We start from the raw sequence: 23,227 nt of genomic DNA on the forward strand, positions 1-23,227 counted from the left end.
TCTCACACAGCAAACCAGTGAAAGACACCTTGAAATCGCTTGGATGGGATATCCTTCCGCACCCACCGTACTGAGTCCCCAGACCTGGCGCCATCTGACTATCACCTCTTCGCATCAATAGGGCACGTGCTCGCAGAGCAGCACTTCAGCAATTTCGAGGAAGTTGGAAAATGACTCGACGAATGGTTTGCCGCAAAAGACAAGCAGTTTTTCTGGCATGGTATTCATAAATTACCTGAAAGATTGGCGAAATGTATAGAAGCCGATGGCCAATATTTTGAATAAAAAAAAATTAATTTCCCTTGAAAATTACGTGTTTTTTTTTTACTAAAAAACCGGAAAAAATGCATACACCTGGTAAGTATCATCCGAATTTAAAATTTTGACAATGAACAAAATTTCAAAAGCGAGATTATTAATATAAATAATAAAAATAATGCTAATATAATTTAATAATGTACAAATAAAATCCTTTATATACTACTCAACAAAAAATAGGTAGCACTGTCGAACACTCAAAATTGCTCAATATTCAAAACATCATAATTCGATGAAAAATCATCACAGACGAATCAAAAAAGCATTTGAAAGTTTGAAACTTTTACTTTTGAAATCAGTAATTGATTTTTAATATGATTGATCCTTCACGGAGCTATACAAACACAAATGGATATGTCAAATCTGAAAAGTTTGTACAAATTTTACAAAAGTCTATCTGGTGTGAATTAAAAATCACACAAAAATGCGATTTACAGTAGTCGAAAGAATGAATCTTTACCTTTAATTTGCTTTTTTATTGATCATTGCACAATTTTTTTCACCAAGTTATTCAACATTGAAGCAAAAGTGGTCATTTTTACTTTAACGTTCAATAACTCGGTGGAAAAAAATCATACAATATTCAATAAAAAAATAAATTAAAATTAAAGATTCACTTCTTCGACTGCTGTAAATTGTATTTTTGTATGATTTTTACTTTACGTCATGGACCTTTGTAAATTTTTGTTACAAAATTTTCAGATTTGACAGATATCCATTTGTACAGCTCCGTGAAGGATCTGTATAACTTCGTAAAGGATCAGTCAGATTGAAATATCGATTTCAAAAGTACAGATTTTAAAAGTATAAATTTCAAAATTTTAAATGATTTTCTAATTGTCTACAATGATTTTTCATAGAATTACGGTGTTCTGAATATTGCGCAATGTTTGAAAGTGTTCCTTATTTTTTTAAGAATAGTGTATGTTGTACAAAAATTTTTAAATAATTTTTTATTGATTAATTAAAAAGCGAAATGGATTTCTTTCTTACAGTTGTTACATTAACATTCCCATACACAAATTATTTCAAAAATTATATGAAAATATATTTGACTTAATATACGTTTATTATTAACTTGATCATTTATTAAAAAAAAAACCTGAAAAAAAGTAGGATTTGAATTAGAGATTTTTTCAGCATTCTTATTTCGCATCTCACAACCTCACTTACACGAACTTCTTGTTAATCAAGTCTACTGAACGAGGAACGAGTATACAGGGTGTCCTGAAATTTTTTGGTAAGCGCCTTGTGATAGAGCGGACTAAATTGAGTCGAAAAGTCTCTACCATTTTGCAATTTTCGTAATAGTTAACAAGATATTAATTACTATAAGTCGCTGAATATTGGTTTTCAATAATTTTTTATTCAATTTTTATCAACTTTACAGAAAAATAGCGAGAGACAAAAATTGTCTAATTTCTTCTCGTAAAATTCTTTTTTTACAATTCAAGGATAAAAATCAGCCAATGCGAGGCAATACAGGTTAGACGTGTGTAAATTCATATATTTGATTCTTGAGAAAAATTACAAACGTTTCAATCTTTTTGATTAAGTTTTTCTCAGTGTAATGATAATAAAATCCATAATGTATAATTTAATATAAAAGATGCCATACAGTGAAATTGGAGTTGACATATATTCATAATATGATTATAATACTGTCTGTCATATCTAACAAAATACTCAAATCAAATATTTCAAATTATCTGTAATTTAATAAAGGTTTCGTATAAATGATTAAATTATAAAAAATCAATTTAAGACAAAAAACTTATGTAATAATGTTAAGATTTGTGAGACATGTTAGCACCAAGACGTACAGAGATCAAAAACGATTATTGTTGGTCATAGATAATATGGCGGGCGTAAATAAATAAATACAACACATATGTACGTTATACAATAAGCTAAAGAAATAAAACATCCCTGACGAAAATAATATGTTTATTAAAAGTTTATAAGAAGTTTAATTAACCTTTGCGTGCGCACTCGAGTACCCGAGTGCCCACCACGGTACATTTTTGCATGAAGTGGACTAAAAATTAAAATTTCTCTTGAAACTTCCAGATCATCATTATTTAACTCAATTCTAAGCAAATGGTGCATTTAGGCATTTTTAAGAATTTTTTTTAGTAAAAATAATCGAATTTAAAGTATATATATGCCGCGGATTCGGGTACTCGATTACCATAGAAAAATTCTATTTTGAATGGACTTATTTTTTATTAATTTATTTGATTTATGCGCGTGAAATGGGTTGCGTAATAATAGAATACATGAAAATTAATATAAAAAAAAACATTTATTTATTACATTCTATACATTTAACAAAAATTACTGCATGTTTATTGCAGACAGGCTTATCACACTTGGCAGCAGCTTTCATGTTTTTCTTTTCTTTTTGATTTATAACAAATGGCAGGAACCAGTGACTTTCTTCCTTCCTGATGCATTTCGTTCAACTGTCGGATCTGGAGCAGCCTTCAGGATTTACTGACCGATTACATTTTCAATAGCGATCTTGGTGCTATAATTTCTCATTATTTGCAAGTTTTGAGATCGATCCTCAATTATTGGTTTTGCAAGTTCTTCGTTCAACTGGCGCATAAATAGCGGCCACTGATTGGTTTTTCTCGGCAGCATTATTATTTTTATAATAAATTAGATAAGAACCCTGATGAAAAAGTCTCGCTGAAATTATTCCACGTTTTGGAACATTTCAGCGAAATTGCTGAAAATTTGCTGAAACTTCATTGAAAGTGAATTTTTCAGCTAACATACTGAAAAATCACTGAAATCCAACCAAATTTCTCTGAAATTTCTCTGAAATTCTTGCTGAAATTTGTCTAAAAATTTTGCTGAAGTTTTTCTGAAACTTTGTCGAAAATGAATTTTTCAGTTAAAAATCGCTGAAATTAAACTGAAATTTCGTTGAAATGCTGAAATTTTGTTGAAAAGTATTTCAAAACGTGGAATAATTTTAGCAACATTTTTCCACCAAGGAAGCGAGTGAGGTAACGTCTAACATGTTGAAAAACATAACTAGCGGTCATCTCAAAGTGCGACGTTGTATAGTATATCTGCTGATCATTTAGTTTGCTGATGTCGACGCCAGCTTTATATTTATTATAATAATGTGGAACTTTTTCTCAGCATTATCGTTCACAGCCATGTCGGAATGCATCATTGATATCAGAATTACTACTTTATTCTTCGATACGTAAGAGCACTGCGTTACTTTTTCATGGAATCCAAACACAATAGAGTATATTTCTCTCGATTTATCCGGAATCATCACACTTGGAATGTAAGATTTATTTTTCTTCAGTATCAACTAAAGTTAATTTTCAAGAAAGCAAGTTTTTCGACATATAAACGAAAGAAAATTAAAGACTTATAGTTTTGTTATCGGCTTCTGTAGTCAACACATCACAATAAGTGTTGCATATAAGAGTTTCAGATCTTGCACGTTCATAAAAAGTAGCTGGCGAATTGCGGAAAACCTAAACGAACAATCCTATGCTTTTAGAAACACGGTAGGAGTTTTAGTATAAGAGAAAAGCGTATCCGAAAATTTCGTTTGTATATTACAAGTGAAATTGACGTGAAGCCATGAAACTAAGCAGTATTTTAGTTCCGCGATATTCCGACAGCGGTGCTGTCTGAAAAGTGTGTCGCTGAACCATAGAAATGCTCTGAATTATCGACCTACTCATATCAATAAACATGCCCTGGTCAAAGTTTTTTCTTTTGAGAAGAAAAATAATAATAAAATAAATATGATATTAGTTATTTCAATTTTGTTGAAATAATTTCTTCCTAAACAAGAAACATACCATATTATTTACATATGAATACAAATGAAGATAATTATTTTAATTACACTGTTCTGTCTTTTACATATATTTTATTTAGTAAATTATTGATGCATATGTATAAAATAACATATATAAATATATATGTATATATATGTATGTATGTATATATATATATATATGTGCATATATAATAGCATACATACACGCGTGTGTGTATGCGCGCGCGCGCGCGCGCGTGTGTGTGTGTGTATACAAACATGTCTAAACTTTATTTACTGAATTATTTACACATGCATATATCAAGGTTCGGAACGCGATGTGTGTTTCGGTTGAGCTTCCTTTCTGCTCGGATGTCGAAACGACAAACGGCAATCTCATAGCAGACATAGCATATAAATGAAATTTTCGAATACTCTTTGCTCTTATACTAAAACTCGTAACTCATTTCAGCAAGCATAATATTATTCTTTGAGGTTTTCTGTAAATCGCCAGCTACTTATGCAAGGTCTGAAATTATTGTATACAGCACATTTTTTATACGACTCGGATGTCGAGTCTTAGTAAGAAGCGCCATTCCTCCTATCGGTCGCACGCAAACGAAGTAGTACCGCTATTCAACTATAGAAATGAATTGAATCATTGTAAATAAACCAGCAATATATTATCAGCCGGAAAGGCTATAATAATATATTTTTGTATATATAGAAATATATATATCAGGATTGTTGTTCAGAGAAGCAATCGTGCGTCCTTGCTGCATCGACGATGATGCCAGAATCGATAGAAATCTTGAATTGCAGAACGAATTATTGAAACAGAAGTACGACAGAGTGAGACAGAGAAAAACAAAAAAGGATAGAAACTCCGATTGTAATCGGTGAGACTCCGCATGCCGAGCTGGGCTCGTCGAACGAAACAGCGAGTCTATCCTTCAGAGTCTCTCTCTTTCTATCCTCTCCCCTCCCCTCCCCTCCCCATCCCTCCTCTCCTCTCCTCTCCTCTCCTCTCCTCTCCTCTCCTCTCCTCTCCTCTCCTCTCCTCTCCTCTCCCCCCCCATCTCTCTACGGTCGCTTGTTTCTAACGACCGAAAATACTTTCTGGAAAATTTCAGCCGCTCAACTTGTATAATTAAAAGGAGAAGGAACATTGTAGATAACATATAAATTTTAATAAATTATGCTAATTCTATATCCCTCCAATTTATGTATTAGGTGTTGGAATTAATTCGTAGCGTTTTTAATGAAAGAATGTTATTTATTTCACATGAGCATTAAAAAATACATTAATGAAAGTACTTCCCATCACTGTAAAACGCTACGAATTAATTCCAACACCTAATATAATAGCAAAAATAATTTCAAAACACGATAATTTACGAAATATTGATATTTCCATGAGTGTTATATACAACGTCTGTCGGTCTGTATCTACAATATGGCAACTTCTTTCCGTGTAGAACGTAAGCGTCAACAATTGACACAAAAAGATAAACTGAGCAAAAAATAAATTGTACATATAACATCTACCTCCACGTGGTAAAAATGAAAAATACTTTTTATTTTAGGGTGAAAAATGGCTAAGAGATGTTAAAATTGTGTGCTAAACAAACAACGTACATAACCAGGGAAAAAATCATGAAACTTTCGTATTGAACATTTTCCCGCAATTTCGTAGAGATATTCTTGCCGTACCAGGACTTTTGGAACTTTCAGCTTGAAATAACCTTGACGTTGATTTCAAGGTTATGGTCAAGGTCATGTTCAGACGTAAAATTTCCCGCTTTTTCCAAATCTGCAATAAAAAATAGTGATTCCTATTTAAAAAAGTGAACTTGACTTTGAAATGACCTTCAAAGTTGTAATCAAGATCGAATTCAGTATCACTATTAGATAGCCAGGGAAAAATCCTAAAACTTCTGTATTTAACATTTTCCCAAAAAAATGCAATTCGCTGAAATATTTCACCGTTCCAGAACTTTTTCCCATCACTGTTATATACACAGTGCGACAAATATGTTCCCGGACAGGGCCTGAAAATCATAATTGAAACAACAATATGCATATTTTTTGGTTTTATTATTCAAAATATTCTCCTCTGGCTTCAATATACTTGTTACAGCGATTCAATAGTGATTCAAATGCATGTTCTAGCTCAGTTTGCGGAATTGCCTCTAGTGCCTATAGAAGCTGATTGGATGGTCGGAATGTCATCAAAAAAGCGTCTTTTCAATTTCAATTTCAATTTTGGGAATAATGAGAAGTCGCAGGGGGCCAAATCAGGTGAATACGGTGGATGGTTTAACACGGAGACACGATTTCGAGCCAAACATTGACGAACAATCAATGAAGTCTGACTCGGTGCATTATCATGCAACAAAGACCAATTATCTGGATCACGATATTCGGGGCGAATACGATGAATTCTGCCCATCAATCGCTTTAAAACTTCGAGATAATATGCACCAGTAATTGTTTGGCCAATTGGAACAAACTCTTTGTGGATAATACCTTTGCTATCAAAGAATGTGATGAGCATTGTCTTGATTTTTGATGGAACTTTTCGTACTTTTTTGCTTGTGGTGAATTTTTTGACTTCCATTCCGCACTTTGACGCTTAGTTTCTGGATCATATTGAAAGCACCATGTTTCATCACCCGTAACAATTGATTTTAGGAAGTTTGGATTATTTTTTGCGGCTGCAACGATGTCTCTGGAATAATTGATTCTCGCTGATTTTTGATCGCTTCTTAATGTGTGTGGAACAAACTTCGCACAAACCTTCGTTTTACCCAAATCTTCATGTAATATGGTTCGAATCGTTTCTCTACTGATATTTAAAGTCTCCTCCATCATTTTTAGTGATGCATTGCGATCGTTTGCAACAAAATCACGTACTTTTTCGATCATTTCGGGTGTTCGAATCAAAATTGGCCGTCCTGATTTTTTGTCATCTTCAAGGGTCTCTCTGCCTTCCAAAAAACGCTTATGCCACTCAAAAACAGCTGTACGACCTAGACATTGACTGCCGTAAACTTATTGCATCGATCGGAATGTTTCTGATGCACTTTTACCAAGTTTTGCGTTAAATTTAATCACTGCTCTTTGTTCCATATTAAAATTTCTACCTCGACCAAAATCTTGTTTAACATAAACTGTCATATCTTCATTATATGTCAACCAAAATGAATGAAACTTTGACAGATGATAGCAAAATGTTCAACCTTTAAAATGCATGTTTGAACGCACAATGTCGCCACTGGTTGCTGAGATGTGGTTCGTTTCCGGGAACATATTTGTCGCATTGTGTATATATGCATACATATATTTTGCGTGACGCTGTATGTGTAGAAAACAACGGTGTTATACGAGTCAATCAGCTGTAACCAGTATGACCCGCGTTCACAGTATCATTGCCGCGCAACAGTACTGTCAATGTAGTGTAGTAGTGTTCTACACACAATCATATATTAGGGGTTTACATTAAAAATTACTGTTCACGTTTAGATGACAGTAGCTGCGTATGCTATGGTCAGAGACATCTGCTACTTATATCATTTTGAAGTGTGAACATTTCCTACTAAAATTCAGTCAACAGACGTCATCCTTGATTACATATGTGCTTTTCTATAACTGAATTAAAATGGAACGTGATAAGTTGTTTTTCCGATGTGTACTTCTACACTATTTTGATTTGAAAAAAAGTGCAGCTGAAACTCATCGATTGCTTGCGGAAATTTATGGTGAATTTGCTCCATCGCAAACAGTATGTAGAAACTGGTTTCGACGATTCAAAAATGGTGATTGTGTGTTCACGACAAACAAAGCAATGCTCTGTATTTGATGGGATATGGAGGGTGTCGTGTATTATGAGCTGCTTAAACCGAACGAAACAATCATCGCCGAGCGTTATCGACAACAATTGGAACGTTTGAATGATAATTTGATGCAAAAACGACCATCAATTGCATCAAATCGTCGAAAGGTGATTTTACTCCATGATAACGCTTGGCTGCATGTTACTATAATCGTGAAACAAACACTGATGGATCTCGAATAGGAAGTTCTCCCGCATCCAGCGTATTCTCCGACTTAGCACCAAGCGATTATCATCTGTTCCGATCGATGCAACATGCTCTGGAAGATACACACTTCCATAATTATAGCGAAGTCAAAAATTGGGTTGCTGAATGGATTGATTTAAAAGCCAGACCATTCTTTCGTCGTGGAATTTAACTTCTGCCTGAAAAGTGGCAAAAAGTCATAGCTTCCGAGGGAAAATATGTTGATTGAGGTATTCATATATTTTGTTATTGAAATAAGTGCTCAAATACAAAGAAAAAACTAACTTTTAATGCAATCCCCTAATATATATATATGTGCGTGCGTGCGTGCGTGCGTGCGGTGCGTGCGCGCGCGCGCAATATATATATTGGGTCATCTAAAAAGTATCCGCGGTTTTTTGTTACTAGATGGTGTTGATGGTCAACACCATTATGTATGTGCAATGTCGTATTTGTTTATAATATATTATCGTAACCTAAAATAGCATTGGATGTAAGAAAAAAGTGCTATTACGGCTTTGTATCGATATAACTATTAATTAAAAATCTGTATTTTATATTACAGACTTTTAGTACTGGTGATATATATTAGAACACGGCCTACATTGCATGTGTATATAATATAACTAAATATATATATAATACAACTAAATTTCTAAGATCCGATTCTACAAATATAAGATTAACTTCAATTATGTTTATTTTTTTCTCAATTCTAAAATTGGAAAATTCTCCAAAATAAATCTTACATTTGTGAAACCCTAATACACGTCCCTGTTAAGATGGTAATGTAGGAAACGGAATAAAAATATCGATAATTGATCGATCGAATTTCCTGCATGATCATATTAACTCAGAGGGCGTAAGCATCTTATACATTGGAAATGAAAACCTATAATATCGACCTTGATTAACTTCGGCCTTCGCTCCAGCATCTCCTTAACGCTACATTTCACCGAAATCGAGCAACTTTTAGCATTTTTGTCTATTATATTGCTTCAACCATTAAAAAATGTTTAATTGTCTGAATTTGGAATCAGTGATTCTATAAATCCTTTAATGTTACATTTCGCTAAAATTGGCAGACTTTTATAATTTGTATATTTTTATCTAGTATATTTCAAATTAAAAAATTTTAAGTGCTGAATCGGCTGAATTCGGAATCGATCTTATTAGATCGTTAATTCTAGCAAAATTCTACATCATTTTTAAACAGAGTTCCGGCCATTTAATATTTTTTATTAATTTCTTAATATCTGGATCTAGCACGACATTTGAAGATGTGCTGCTTATAGCAGTTTTAATGACAGTTCTCTGTTACATTTTGCTAAAATCGAAAGACTTTGAACATTTTCATAACATTTCCGTCTGTTATATTCAGTCATTTTGAATTTTTAAAATTTCAGTCCGGATTTGAAATCAGCGACCCCGAAAATTTATTTTACCGGAAGTACTTTAACAGCCTCAACGAAAAAAAGCTTCAGGGCAGATATGTATAACATGACAATTTTAAGATGGGAAATTGAATTATGATTATTAAATTAAATATTGATTATAGAATTTTTTATTATTTTTCTCGTGCTTTTTACTAAAAATACTTTCAAAAGTAACTTTTATTTTGAGGGGCCGTAGTTATCATAATCGCTCCCTTCTTTTTTAAGAGATAAAGTCTCAATCTTTTTTTTTTTTGGATTTCGTGGACTCCTGTTGACTACAAAAGGTTAAGTGCTTGTGTAATTCTATGTGAATTTATATATACTACGTATGTAATCCTTTAAACTGTACTTAAGATCCAATTAAACTGTTAAAAGGCAGTTATCTTCTATTGATTGTGTGTTTTTGCATGTACGATCTTATGAGAGCCTAAGTTTAATATTACGTTTACTTCATACACGAATCCTGTGGATTCGTGCTTTGGCTTATATTGATTTATTTTGAGTTTTTTATTTATTTCTTGGAATCTCTTATTCGGTTATATATTTCTGTTTGTTAAGCTATTTATTTACATATTACATATTATTATATATATGTATACAGGGTGTCTCATTTAACTCGAGCATCTGAAATATTTCGCTTAGTTTTTATGATAGGATGAAATGTTTCAGATGAAAATGGAACGATTTCAAGAGGGATGTATTTTTGCTATGTTGCTTTTTTTAGGTGAAGGCGCCAAAGAAGAGATATAAAGGTCATCTCCATTTTTTTAACTTTTAAACTACTGGGAAAGCCTTTTGTGACCTTGTGTGACTTAAAATACGACCATTTTTGATAATATTTTCAATACTAATATTGTATTAAACATTACATTGTATACATGTTGTTCAAAATATATAAAAAAATATAAGTATTGAAAAATATACAAAAAAATTAAAATATAATATATAAAAAAATAAAAAAATTATAAAACAAAGAAAATAAAAACAATATAAAAACTGAAATTTCGGTTGGATTTTAAATAAAAGTTTCGATTTTCTTTGATACATGTTTGATTTGATGCAAAAATAACTTAATTTGGATTTTAAATGTATAATAGTATTGTATGTTTTTTTATCGCTGAACATGATGCAATAATTTATTTATCTCTACGATATACGTCTTAAGAAATACGATTAATGTGAAAAAAATGACTAAATTTCGAGTTCGAAATCGATTTTAGCAAGACTTCAAACGTTTAAATGGGTCGTTACTCCCTTCAAATTGTAAGTTCGCCCAGAACAATATCCAGTTGGAGTTGTCCCAGGACTTCCTACAGGGCTTTTAAAAGTTGCATTTAATTGAATTATAAAACGTTTTTAAAGATAGAAAGTATTTTTTTACAAGTTCTAAAGTATATCGCTTTGTGGTTTTGACATCCTCAAATCAAATGCTTCAATTTGATAATAAAAAACTTTATCAGAAAATGAAATGAGTACATAATACAAAAAGAATATGATTTAATTAATTGAAATAAGTTACATACATATATCAAATAAAGACAAAAATAAGAATGGAATTTCATTGGAATCATAATTGATGATCCAAATAATTCATAATATACTATTGAAAATTTTAATAATAATGCAAATAGATTTTCGGAGAACATATTTACGTATTAAATCTTGCAAATTTTTTATTAAATCCTTTTTATGATTTATTTAACTTTTTATTAAAACTATTAGAAAATGAAATGAGTACAAATATAAAAAAAATGATTTAATTAATTGAAATAAACTGCATATATCAAATAAGGACAAAAATAGGAATGGAATTTCAATAGAATCATAATTGGCAATTCAAATAATTTATAATATAGTATCGAAAATTTTAATAATAATACAAATTTCCGGAAAGCACATTTATATATTAAATCTTACAAATTTTCGTATTAAAATTTGCGAATTGTTCCAACATTCGCTCTGTTCTCTTTTGAACAGGATAGGAAAATCTGATGATTATATTAATACAATTTCTCTCACTGAAAATTTTAATAGGCTAATAATAAAGAGCAATTACAATGCTTACTTCAATCAGAGATATAACTGCCAGATTTTCCTGTCGTGTAAAACAGAATAGAGCGAATGTTGGAACAATTCCCAAATTTTAATACGAAAATTTGCAAGATTTAATATGTAAATGTGTTCTCGATCATCTTTGGGGGCTTAAAAATGGATATTATGTTTGTTCAAAGTCCTGCCGATTCGGTCTGTTGTTCCTTTTATATATGGAAGAATATGTTAGTACTTATAATGTAAATAGGATGCGGAAGACAAATATGTTAGTACTTATAATGTAAATAGGATGCTCTTGACAAACCAAGGAAGACCTCCACCTCCCTTTCTCAACATACTCTCACCCCCCTTTACAGCGTCTATAAAGGGAATTTCCCGGAGCAGCAGCTCAATATCTGTGCGCTCCTTGCCCTAATGAAGTGAACGACAAGGCTCACGAAACATTGGCATTAATAATGGACGAGTTTTTTATTGTCAAATTGAGCCATTTAATTTCAGGATGTCAAAACCACAAAGATATATTCTAGAACTAAAAGAATTGTTTCTATCCTCAAAAAGGTTTTATAATCACTTAAACTTTTAAAGGCCCTATAGGAGGTCTCGGAAAAATTTCAACTAGATGTTGTTCTGGGTGAGCAGATCTACAATTTGAGAGAAGTAACGACATTTGAACGCTTGGAACCTTATTAAAATCGATCTTGAATTCGAAATTTGGTCATTTTTTCACATCAATCGCTGTATTTCTTAAGACGTATATTGTAAAATTAAATGAATTATTATATCATTCAGCGATCAAAAAACATACTGTGTCACATATAAAATCCGGATTAAACCATTTTTGTATCAAATCAAACATATATTAAGGAAAATCGAAACTTTTATTTAAAAATCGTTCACTAGTGAATCACTTCTTAATAATTAATATTTTTTAATAAAAATTTGGGGGTGTTTTTTTAGTATGAAATGGTAACTCTTTGCTGAGAGGCCGATAAAAAAAAATTTTTTTTCTTGTCAATCTAATATACAGAGTGTCCCAAAAAGATCGGGACACCCGAATATCTCGAAAAATAATAAGTTTTTACAAAAAAGTGGTTTCACACAAAAATTGTAGGGTTCAAAAAGATCTATTTAATGACAATATAGTAACAATACAATAAAGTTATTTTTCATAAAGCACTTTTCGAGTTATTGGAGATTATTTTTCTTATTTTAATTTTTACACAAAAATGAATTTTCAGTTTAAAAATGAAAATGAGAGAAACAATCTCCGGTCTTGATCTTAACAATGTTATACAGGACATGATTCTAAATAACATTCAAGAGGTTTTTTAGCCATCGATCAGATACCTTGCGTATGCTAATGTCGGTACTATAACTTTTCACCTTATATCTCGAAAAATACTTTATGAAAAATAACTTTATTGTCTTGGCGACGCCATCCTAGGTCAAATTGATAAAACTAGGGCAAGTCAATAAGTTTTTAGAAAAACATAGTAAAATACATTTTTTTTGATCGATTCATTTTTATTTCTCAACATAGTCTTCTTTCAGCTCGATACACTTGATCCAACTTTTCCAAGCCGTCCGAATAATATGATTTGTCCAATCCTTCAAAATAAACCTCTGTTTCGGCGATAAGCTGTTCTCTGGTGGTGAATCTCTTTCCTCCGAACCATTTCTTCAGGTTTGGAAACAGGAAATAGTCGCAGGGGATTAAATCTGGCGAATATGCTGGGGAAGCAATTCGTAGCGAAATTCGTTGAATTTAACCATTGGGCACGTGTGAACCCGGACATTGTCTTGATGGAAAAGCATCTTCTTCTTCGCCAAATGAAACGTTTTTTCTTTAAAATATTGTTGAAACAGTCCAATAAGGCTGCGTAGTAATCGTCATTGATCGTTTGCTTCGATGGAAGGTAATGAATTATACCGCGTGCTTCCCAAAAAACTGTGGCCATCACCTTTCCGGCCAATTTCACGGCCTTCGCCTTCTTTGGAGCTGGTTCACTCGGTGAAGTCCATTGTTTTGACTGTTCCTTCGTCTCGAGTGTGAAGTAATAGATCCATGTTTCCTCCACAGTAATGAATTGACGCAGAAATTCATCTGAATTACGTTGAAACATCTTCAAACATTGTTTTGAAATCATCACACGGTCGCGCTTATAGTCCACAGTGAGCAAACGCGGCACCCGCCGATAGCTTTTTCATACCCAATTATTCGTGCAAAATTGAAATCACTGTGCCATGCCTGTGGCCTCAACAAGCTCGCGCACTTTCACTTGTCGATCAGTCAAAACAATATCGTGGACTTCATTGATGATTTCTGCGTAGCAACTTGAATTGAATGTTCCGAACGAGGTGCATCACATGTGGATATACGACCACATTTAAATTTATTCACTTAATTGTATACAGTCGCAAACACTGGTGGAGATGTGCTATGAACATTATCCAACTCGGCTTTGATTTCTTTCGGTTAAGCCTTTCATATGTAGATATTTGATCACTGCACGAAACTCGTTTTTTTCCATTTTGCAAAAAATACAAAGATTGTTCGCTTTAATCTACAGAAATGAAACCATGCGATGAATTTCGCTCAAAATTTGACAGTAATCAACTGAAAGATGCTACTTGTTCAAAAAGTAATGTGACATGACACTGCGAGTACCCTCTGACAGATTTTCTAAGAACTTATTGACTTGCCCTCGTATCAGTAAATAGATCTTTTTGAACCCTACAACTTTTATCTGAAGCATTTTTCTGTAAGACTTTATTTTCCGAGATTTTTAGGTATCTCAACCTTTTAGGCACACCCTATATATACAGGGTAAGACATCTAAAACAGACCATCTGAATAATTCGCTTACTTTTAAAAATAGAAAAAAAAGTTTCAAACAAAAATTGCTTGATTTTGGAGGAAACGTAATTTGGTTATGTTGTTTTTTTTCAAAGGTGAAGGCGTCAAAAAGACATGAAGATCACCTCCACGTTTTTAAATAGATTTATGTGATTTTTTTTAGATAAAATGATCCTCTAATTATTCTATATATAAAAGTATTAGGGTAGAGAGATATAAAAAAAACAATAATTTACGAGATATTTTATACTTTATTGTAGCACATATTGACATAAAATGTTAAATAATTCGTAAACAGTATCAGGCTTCTCCTCGCCCTGATGAAGTAGACTGCAAGGTTCACGAAACGTTAGCATTCTAAGAATGGATTGGGACATGGAGGAAACCCACGAAATGCATAATCTTTATATAGAAAGCACCCATGGAAGTCTCAAGAATATTAAACTATTAATTTTTTTATTATTGTACCTTAATACTTTTATGAACAAAATAATGAGATGAATCAATTGGAAAGAAAACATATATTTTGTTCATGAAAGTATTAAGGTACGATTATAAAAAAATTAAACTATTTTTATATCTTTACCTTAATACTTTTATATGAAGAATAATTAGAGGAATATTATCTAAAAAAATCACATAATTCCATTTAGAAAAATAAAGGTATCCTTTCATATTTTTCTCCTAGAAAAAACAACATGACCAAAATACGTCCTCCTTGAAACCAAGCAATTTTTATTTGAAACTTTTCTTTCTATTGTTAAAAAGCGAATTATTCAGATGGTCTGTTTGAGATGCTTCACCCTGTATACCGGATGTTCAAAATAAAGCGTTACAAATTTTTATCTCAGAAACACGGCATTATTGAGAAAAATTGTTCAGACAAAAGTTGTAGAATTCAAAAAGGTCTATTTACTAATCTTATTAGTTTAACTTTGGGTGGCATCGCCAAGGTCAGATCAAGGCCACATTGATTTTTTTAAATAGAATACCCTACTTTCGTTTCCAGAATCTAATAGCTGATCGAGAGGTTGTACGTCTTATTTTCATTTTTACGTAAAAATGAATTTTTAGTATAAAAATGAAAATAAGAGGAATAATCTCCTAATGTCCTTGATCTTGACAAATGATATCCAGAATCCTGATATCATAATAAGAGATTTTAGCCATTGGTCGGACACCTTGAGTAATATTAATGCCACTGGTATTGTAACTTTCAAATATTATAATATGATGCTTGGTGGTAGCATCAAATTATTAAAATTGTTTGTCAATTTAATTTACGATTATTAGAGTAGTAATTAATTGCGTTTATAGTCCGGAAAGACAATTCGGTGCGCAGTTTAAAAAAACTACAATATGGCATATTATATGCAAATACATGTATAGTAATATATACCGGGTGTCTCAGAGCATCCGTACCACCCTTTTAAAAGGTAGGGATGTGTTTGTACAAAAAAATGGTTCAGACAAAATTTGCAGAATTTCGGGAGATCTATCTGATGGTGACCTTGAATTTGACCTTGAGGTTGACCTTGGACATAACTCAAGGTCAAAGTACCGTTTTACAAATGTAAACCCTTATTCATGACATCACAAATGAAAATAGCGGAAAATTTTACGTCCGAATACGTTATCAAGCCTAGGTCAAAATTACCTTTAGAGGTCATGTGGAGGTCAAGTTACTTTTAGAGCATCCATACCAACCTTCTAAAAGATATGAATGTGTTTGTACAAAAAATAGTTCAAACAATACTAGGTATTTACATAGCTATGATGCATCCATCTGCTGGTGAATTTGAATTCTACCTTTAGATTCATTTGTAGTCGTGTACATCGATTTTTAAAGATTCCTAATTATCAAGATCTTGAACAGTCGATGCCGCCTGTGTCAGCGTTACCCAAGATGTACCACGTGGAGGTCACAAGGTCGGACTTACACCTCGTCGGGGTGTTTTTTTAAGGTGGTTCCCCTTGCCGTCACCTTTGTTTGTACGCATGTGTTCAGTCTAGATTTTCGAAGTGTCCTCCACGTGCATGTATGCAGGCTGTTATTCTTCGTTGAAAATCATCCGTCACCCGACGAATTTCGACAGGATCTAGAGACTGAATGGCTTCTCGAATTCTGTTCTTCATGTCTTCTGAAGTCGTAGGTCGTTCGCGGTATACGAGGTCTTTTATTCTTCCCCACAAATAAAAATCCAAAATTGTAAGATCCGGTGATCGTGGTGGCCAGTTATGTGGACCATATTTACCTATCCATTGGCCGCGAAATATGCGGTTCAGTTGTTGACGAGCAATGACAGACGTGTGGGCTGGATAAAAAGCATGGCAAAAAGCACCCCGACGAGGTGTAAGTCCGACCTTGTGACCTCCACGTGGTACATCTTGGGTAACGCTGACACAGGCGGCATCGACTGTTCAAGATCTTGATAATTAGGAATCTTTAAAAATCGATGTACACGACTACAAATGAATCTAAAGGTAGAATTCAAATTCACCAGCAGATGGATGCATCATAGCTATGTAAATACCTAGTATTGTTTGAACTATTTTTTGTACAAACACATCCATATCTTTTAGAAGGTTGGTACGGGTGCTCTAAAAGTAACTTGACCTCCACATGACTTCTAAGGGTAATTTTGACCTAGGCTTGATAACGTATTCGGACGTAAAATTTTCCGCTATTTTCATTTGTGATGTCATGAATAAGGGTTTACATTTGTAAAACGGTACTTTGACCTTGAGTTATGCCCAAGGTCGACCTCAAGGTCAAATTCAAGGTCACCATCAGATAGATCTCCCGAAATCCTGCAAATTTTGTCTGAACCATTTTTTTGTACAAACATATCCCTACCTTTTAAAAGGGTGGTACGGGTGCTCTGAGACACCCGGTATAATAAGTAATTCAAGATTGAATTATTTAAAGCAATGAAGATCTTCGATCGTAATAGAGATTTTAAATTTCTAGTATTGATTGTGTTTCTCACATATGCGGTCTAAAATAAAGATTCTTAATATGGATTAAATAATAAATTTAATATTTTGAAAAATTAGAAAAAATGGAACGAAAATTTTGATTATAAACAAATACGATTTAAATTCTTTGTATTTCTACTAAGAATAGTAAAAAATTTTTTTATAAAAATGTCGATTTCGACTGTTTATTTCAGATTTTTTTGAATAGAAACAAAAATTTGAAGTTTTTTTCATATTTTTTGTCTAAATAAAGAATTTCAAGACGAACGATTTGATATGATTATTTTTTATTTTTCAATAATTTAAACAAAAGTTATGTTCAACTAAACGTTTACGAAATAGAATAAATTGGAAATATTAAAAAATTCATAGAAAACTAATGGAGATAAAAATCTAAACAAATAATTGAATACATATTTTAATATGAGGAATATAAATTAGTAAAAAATCAGTAAAAAAATCGGCAGGGATCAGTCACGCAGTCGTTTTGGCGTGGAATGCCTTATATATATTGCTACACACACACACACACGCGCGCACACATCACTCGCGCATGTGCGCACGCACCTATTCCACGCGTATGAATATGGGGGAAAGAGTGAGCGGGGGGGGGGAGGAGATTATACAATATTTTTTGTTTTATAAAATTATACACAATCTTGTATCTACTTAAGATTAGAGATGACGATACGATATCCATACAATGAGATAATAAGATTAAGACTAATGAGAATCAATACGGAAATAGATGCGCATAAGTATTAATTTATATAAAATACTTCAAAATAATAAACTATGTGCAGCTTTATTACGAAATCTTGAATGTTTTCGCTCTCTTTGGAGTCATCCTCAGTTATACATATTCATGTTTATTAGATGATCTGTCTGATCTCCACATGATGAGTCATTATCAGATTCTTAAAATTGTAACGAAATTTCAAACAGACGTTAATCATGTCATGAAGTTTTGGCAAATATAAATTCTCTAACTAATAAATTAATCATGCTACGAGCATCTAATTAATTAACAGTTGACAATTTGGAGTCTCGAATTGGTGGAACCTTGATCGTTTCAACATTGATCGTTGAATATGTATAACTTGATGAGGATGACTCCAAAGAGAGTGGAAATGTTCAAGATTTTGTAATAAGCTGCACATCGTTTATTATTTTAAAGTATTTTAATTTATATTTATCTATTTCCGCGCTGACTCTTATTAGTCTTAATCTTCTTGTTATTCATTATTTTAAAGTTTGAGAGTCCGATTTAAATTATATTTTGTAATACAATAAAAATCGTTTGAAAATTGCTCTTTAGGTGAAAAAAGAACAATTTTTTTTTACAAAAAGAGAGATCGATTTGAAATAACCTCAAAAACGATTTGTTATCGATATTTTGCAAAATGTTGGTTATCTTTAAGTCGTTTTTTTTCTTTTTTTTCCATTAAAGGGCCATTTCCAAACGATTTTTAACATAACGATGCACGAATGGCCCACATAATATTGAAAATATTTATTTCTGAAAAAATCAAACTATTAGATAAATGATATATCTAAACTCAATTTTTGTATTATGTTAGGGAGGTCCTGTACAAAGAATAACTATTCCCAAAGATCGTGATGGCAAGCCAAGAACATATGGATTTATCACATACAAACACATGGATTCTGTGGAATATGCTTTGCATCTATTTGATGGTACAATGCTGTACAATCGTACTCTTAATATGAAATTAAGGAATAATACAGAATCACAACAAGCAGAACAATCTTCGAATCCTGTTCGCAATATGAATCATATGTTGGAACTGGGCCAGCAGATGATCCTAGGAAATTATCCATCACAGACTAGTGGCGGCAGTGCAATGTTTGGTGTAAATATTTCACAAGATATCCTATCATATCCAAAGCAGTTAGATGTAAACTTTGGCAACGACGATAGAAGAAGAAATCACCCTTATCAGAGAAATAGAGATAGAAAACAGGAGAGAGACAGAGATAGAAATCAAGAAAAAGATAGGAATAGAGACAGAAACAGAGATGCAGAGAGGGAGAAAGATAACGGAAGAAGCAGAGAACGAAATCATAATGATCATTACAGAGACGAAAGAGCATATTATAATCGAGATAATAATTATCGTTCCAATGATTACTTTCGATATAACGATAATAGAAAAAGATGGACTTATCATTGATAACAATTAATTTATAATTAATTGCTGTAAAAATTAAACTTTTAGTTTTTTAAATGAAGGAAATAAGCTGACTTGATTGTTTTATATTTTTCTTCTTATTCTATGTAATAATTACGTACATTGATATTTTGTTATTACTGATTAATTTTCACAACTACTTATATAATTAAAATACACACACACACACACACACACACACACACACACACACACACACACACACACACACACACACACACACATATAATCAGGGTTACCACAGACTTGGAAAACTGGGAGAAGTCAGGGAAATTGAAATTGGTCATGGAAACTGGGAAAAGTTAAAGGGAAATGTAAAAAAATCTGAAATTTCGAAATTTGTTCATAATTCCCTGAAACTGCTATTCCAAATAATTATATTCCAAACTGCTATTACAAATAATTGTTATAATTTATAAATATTATTATCTGACATTTATAGATAAATACGTTCAAAACTTGTGTACTTTAAACGATTTTAATAAAATAATTAAAATTTATATTTTATTCAGTATTTTTATTTGATCCCTCTTTTTCGTCATAACTGTATTCTTTTTTTTCCAAAACTAATTTATGCTGTAGCTTGAATTTGCACCTAAAATTGTACTATGCTACTATTATACTAAGCTTTATTTTTAATAATATAGATTAGCTTTTCCTACAATCTTTCAGTCTAAATATTAAAATTTACATATTTTATATTACTCATAGAAAATTTTCTATTTTCATCTGGAAAACCTGGAAAAGTCAAGGAATTTTAAAATTCATTTTCTGTGGCAATCCTGATAATATTTATACATCTACATATACATATATACATATATATAGAATTATATGTTAATTCATAGGACAAGAATGTGACTTAATTATAAGTTATTATATAAAATTCCAGACATGGATTAAATTCGTAATAGTTTAATGATAAGAAACAATGCATTATTTTGAAAAATGTAATCTTTGTTTATACGCGTGTATGAGTGATATATGCAAGATGTCTCAAAAGATTCGAGACACCGGAATATCTCGGAAAATATAAGTTTTACAGAAAAGTGTTTCAGATAAAACATAGTTGTAGGGTTCAAAAATATCTATTTACTAATCTTATCAGTTTGACCTTTGATGGCGTCGCCAAAGTCAGATCAAGATCACATCGATTTTTTAAAATGGAACACCCTACTTTTGATTTCAGAATCTAATAGCTGGTGTCAATAGCTTTTCAAAACAATAAAGTTATTTTTCATAAAGTACTTTTCAAGTTAAAAGGCTTGAAAGTTACATAAAAATGAATTTTCAATGCAAAAATGAAAATGAGAGAAATAATCTCCAATGGCCTTGATCTTAACAAATGTTATACAGGACATGATTCTGAAAAACATTTAAGAGGTTTTTTAGCTGTCGGTCGGACATCTTGCGTAATGTCGGCGATACTGTAATTTTCAAGTCTTATAATTCGAAAAGTACATTATGAAAGATAAATTTATTGTAATATTTTAAGAAGTTTTTGACATCAGCTATTAGATTCTGAAATCAAAAATAGAGTGTACCATTTAAAAAAATTGATATACCTTAGCGATCTCTCCCAAGGTTAAACTGATAAGATTAGTAAATAGAGTTTATTGAATCTTACAACTTTTGTCTGAGACTTTTCTGTAAAACTTATATTTTTCGAGATATTTAGGTCCCGATCTTCTCGAAACACCCTGTATGTATGCGTACGTGCGTGCGTGCGTGCGTGCGCGTGAGCGTGTGCGTGTGCGTATGTAATATACATATAAAATTATATAAATTATATAAATACTCAATGTAAAGTACAATATATTTTTTGTAATCTGATAAACTAAGAATTTAAGAAAAAATTTGTCATGAAAGATACAATAGCATCATTTTTTATCATTACATAGTACACATATGTCCACTTCCAACACACACGTACAAGATGTCCTAAAAATTGCAACTCAAAATACTTAGTAATGTAATTTTCTTACGGATTCTCTCAAATTCGAACCAAAAAAAAAATCAGGATCGAATGAGGGTATAGTAATTAGTACGCAAAGTATAATCTTAAACCTTTATTCAAATAATCATTGACATCATTCACATACATTCATTTTAGAATCCTCATCAGCAATACAAAAATTAAAATTTCTTCCTTGCTCTAAGGAGAAGTCACCATCAGATTTATAGATTTGATGTTGTGCAATCTGATAAAATATTAAGCAACGTAATATAAAATATTTAATGATTAGTATAAAAATCAAAGAAAAACGGTGATTAACTCCAAATATGAAAGAAAATCATCTTAAAAATTTGATCAAATAATATAAGATAACAATGTGTGAAGTACAATTTCAAATTAATTGCAGATTGAGAAAATCTTATTAAACACATATTAATTATAGCTTGTAAGAAACATGACTAATTTATGTAATAAGTGAGATATATCGGTCACAGAAGTAAATATTAAAAGAAGGGGCATTATCATACAAACAATTACAGGGGATTACATAAGTCAACTAGATAAAACTATTTTATGTCTTTTAATGACTGTATATAAGTGTAATGTATAGGCCCTCCGTATCCGAACGCAAATTGAGACTGTTCTTTTGCATAAGGATGGAGGCATTCAGATATTAGATGTTTATTAAGGAAACGCTTTTCATCTAATACTGCGACATTCTTTCAGCCGAAGTCATGTTCAAAATTCGATGTTCTGTAATTACGAGTGATTATTAATATTACGGTTAATGTGATTACGTTACTCTGACACTGTAGTTTTAAGTTTCTTTCCTATCTGCCCGACATATGAAATATCAGAATCTGCATGAAATTTTATGAACTACATTTTCCTTCTTTTTTTGTAGGAAGGGATATCTTTTTTAGACCCTTATCAAACAGTTCAATTTGTTTAAACTGGTGAAAGCTAATTTGGTGTTAAAGGTGTTGCTAATTCTTTTAAATTCATTCGAAATTTTAGGAATGTAAAGAAGCACGAATCAAGAGGCGCAACCTCTATTAATTTTATCTTTTGATTTAGTCTATTGTTTCTTGCCTTTATGAATCAGAACTTTCAGAATTGTGCGTTAATAGTGTTAAAAATTAGATCGGCCGGATAATCATTTTTTAATAATGTGCTAACTATGTTTCTCGAAATTTTTTTGATATTTAGTATTTGATAACAAAAAAGCTCTATCCGTCATTATGCTATCCTATTATTATGCTGTTTTTGTGAGAGTGAATGCGAAGATAAAAAGTTTAGATATCTTCCTAAGAACGTAGACTTATGATACCAGTCAAATTGAATCAAATAGTTATTATTGATAATGGTAATGTCCAAAAAATTTTTTCTGTTGTCACTAAATTCTAAAGTGAATTTCAATCTATTATGTAACAAATTAAAAGTTCTCAAGTGTAAATCAACAAGGTTTTTTGGAACTGCCATAAGAATGTCATCAACATAACAAAAATAAAACAAGAGTTGAAAATCTACAGTC

General features: G+C 31.8%; 1 protein-coding gene across 1 annotated transcript in view; it reads left to right on the forward strand.

The window, feature by feature from the left end:
* The window catches only part of LOC105144942 (splicing regulator RBM11), a 37,127-nt gene extending 13,900 nt beyond the window's left edge, over positions 1–23,227 (forward strand). The window contains exon 2 of the mRNA XM_011054205.2: positions 19,104–23,227. Coding sequence (XP_011052507.1) covers positions 19,104–19,718 — 615 coding nt within the window. The 3' untranslated portion in view covers positions 19,719–23,227. The remainder of the gene's footprint in view (positions 1–19,103) is intronic.

The sequence above is a fragment of the Acromyrmex echinatior genome, chromosome 6 (genome assembly GCF_024713525.1).
Source record: "Acromyrmex echinatior isolate Ae372 chromosome 6, ASM2471352v2, whole genome shotgun sequence".
Lineage (NCBI taxonomy): Eukaryota > Metazoa > Arthropoda > Insecta > Hymenoptera > Formicidae > Acromyrmex > Acromyrmex echinatior.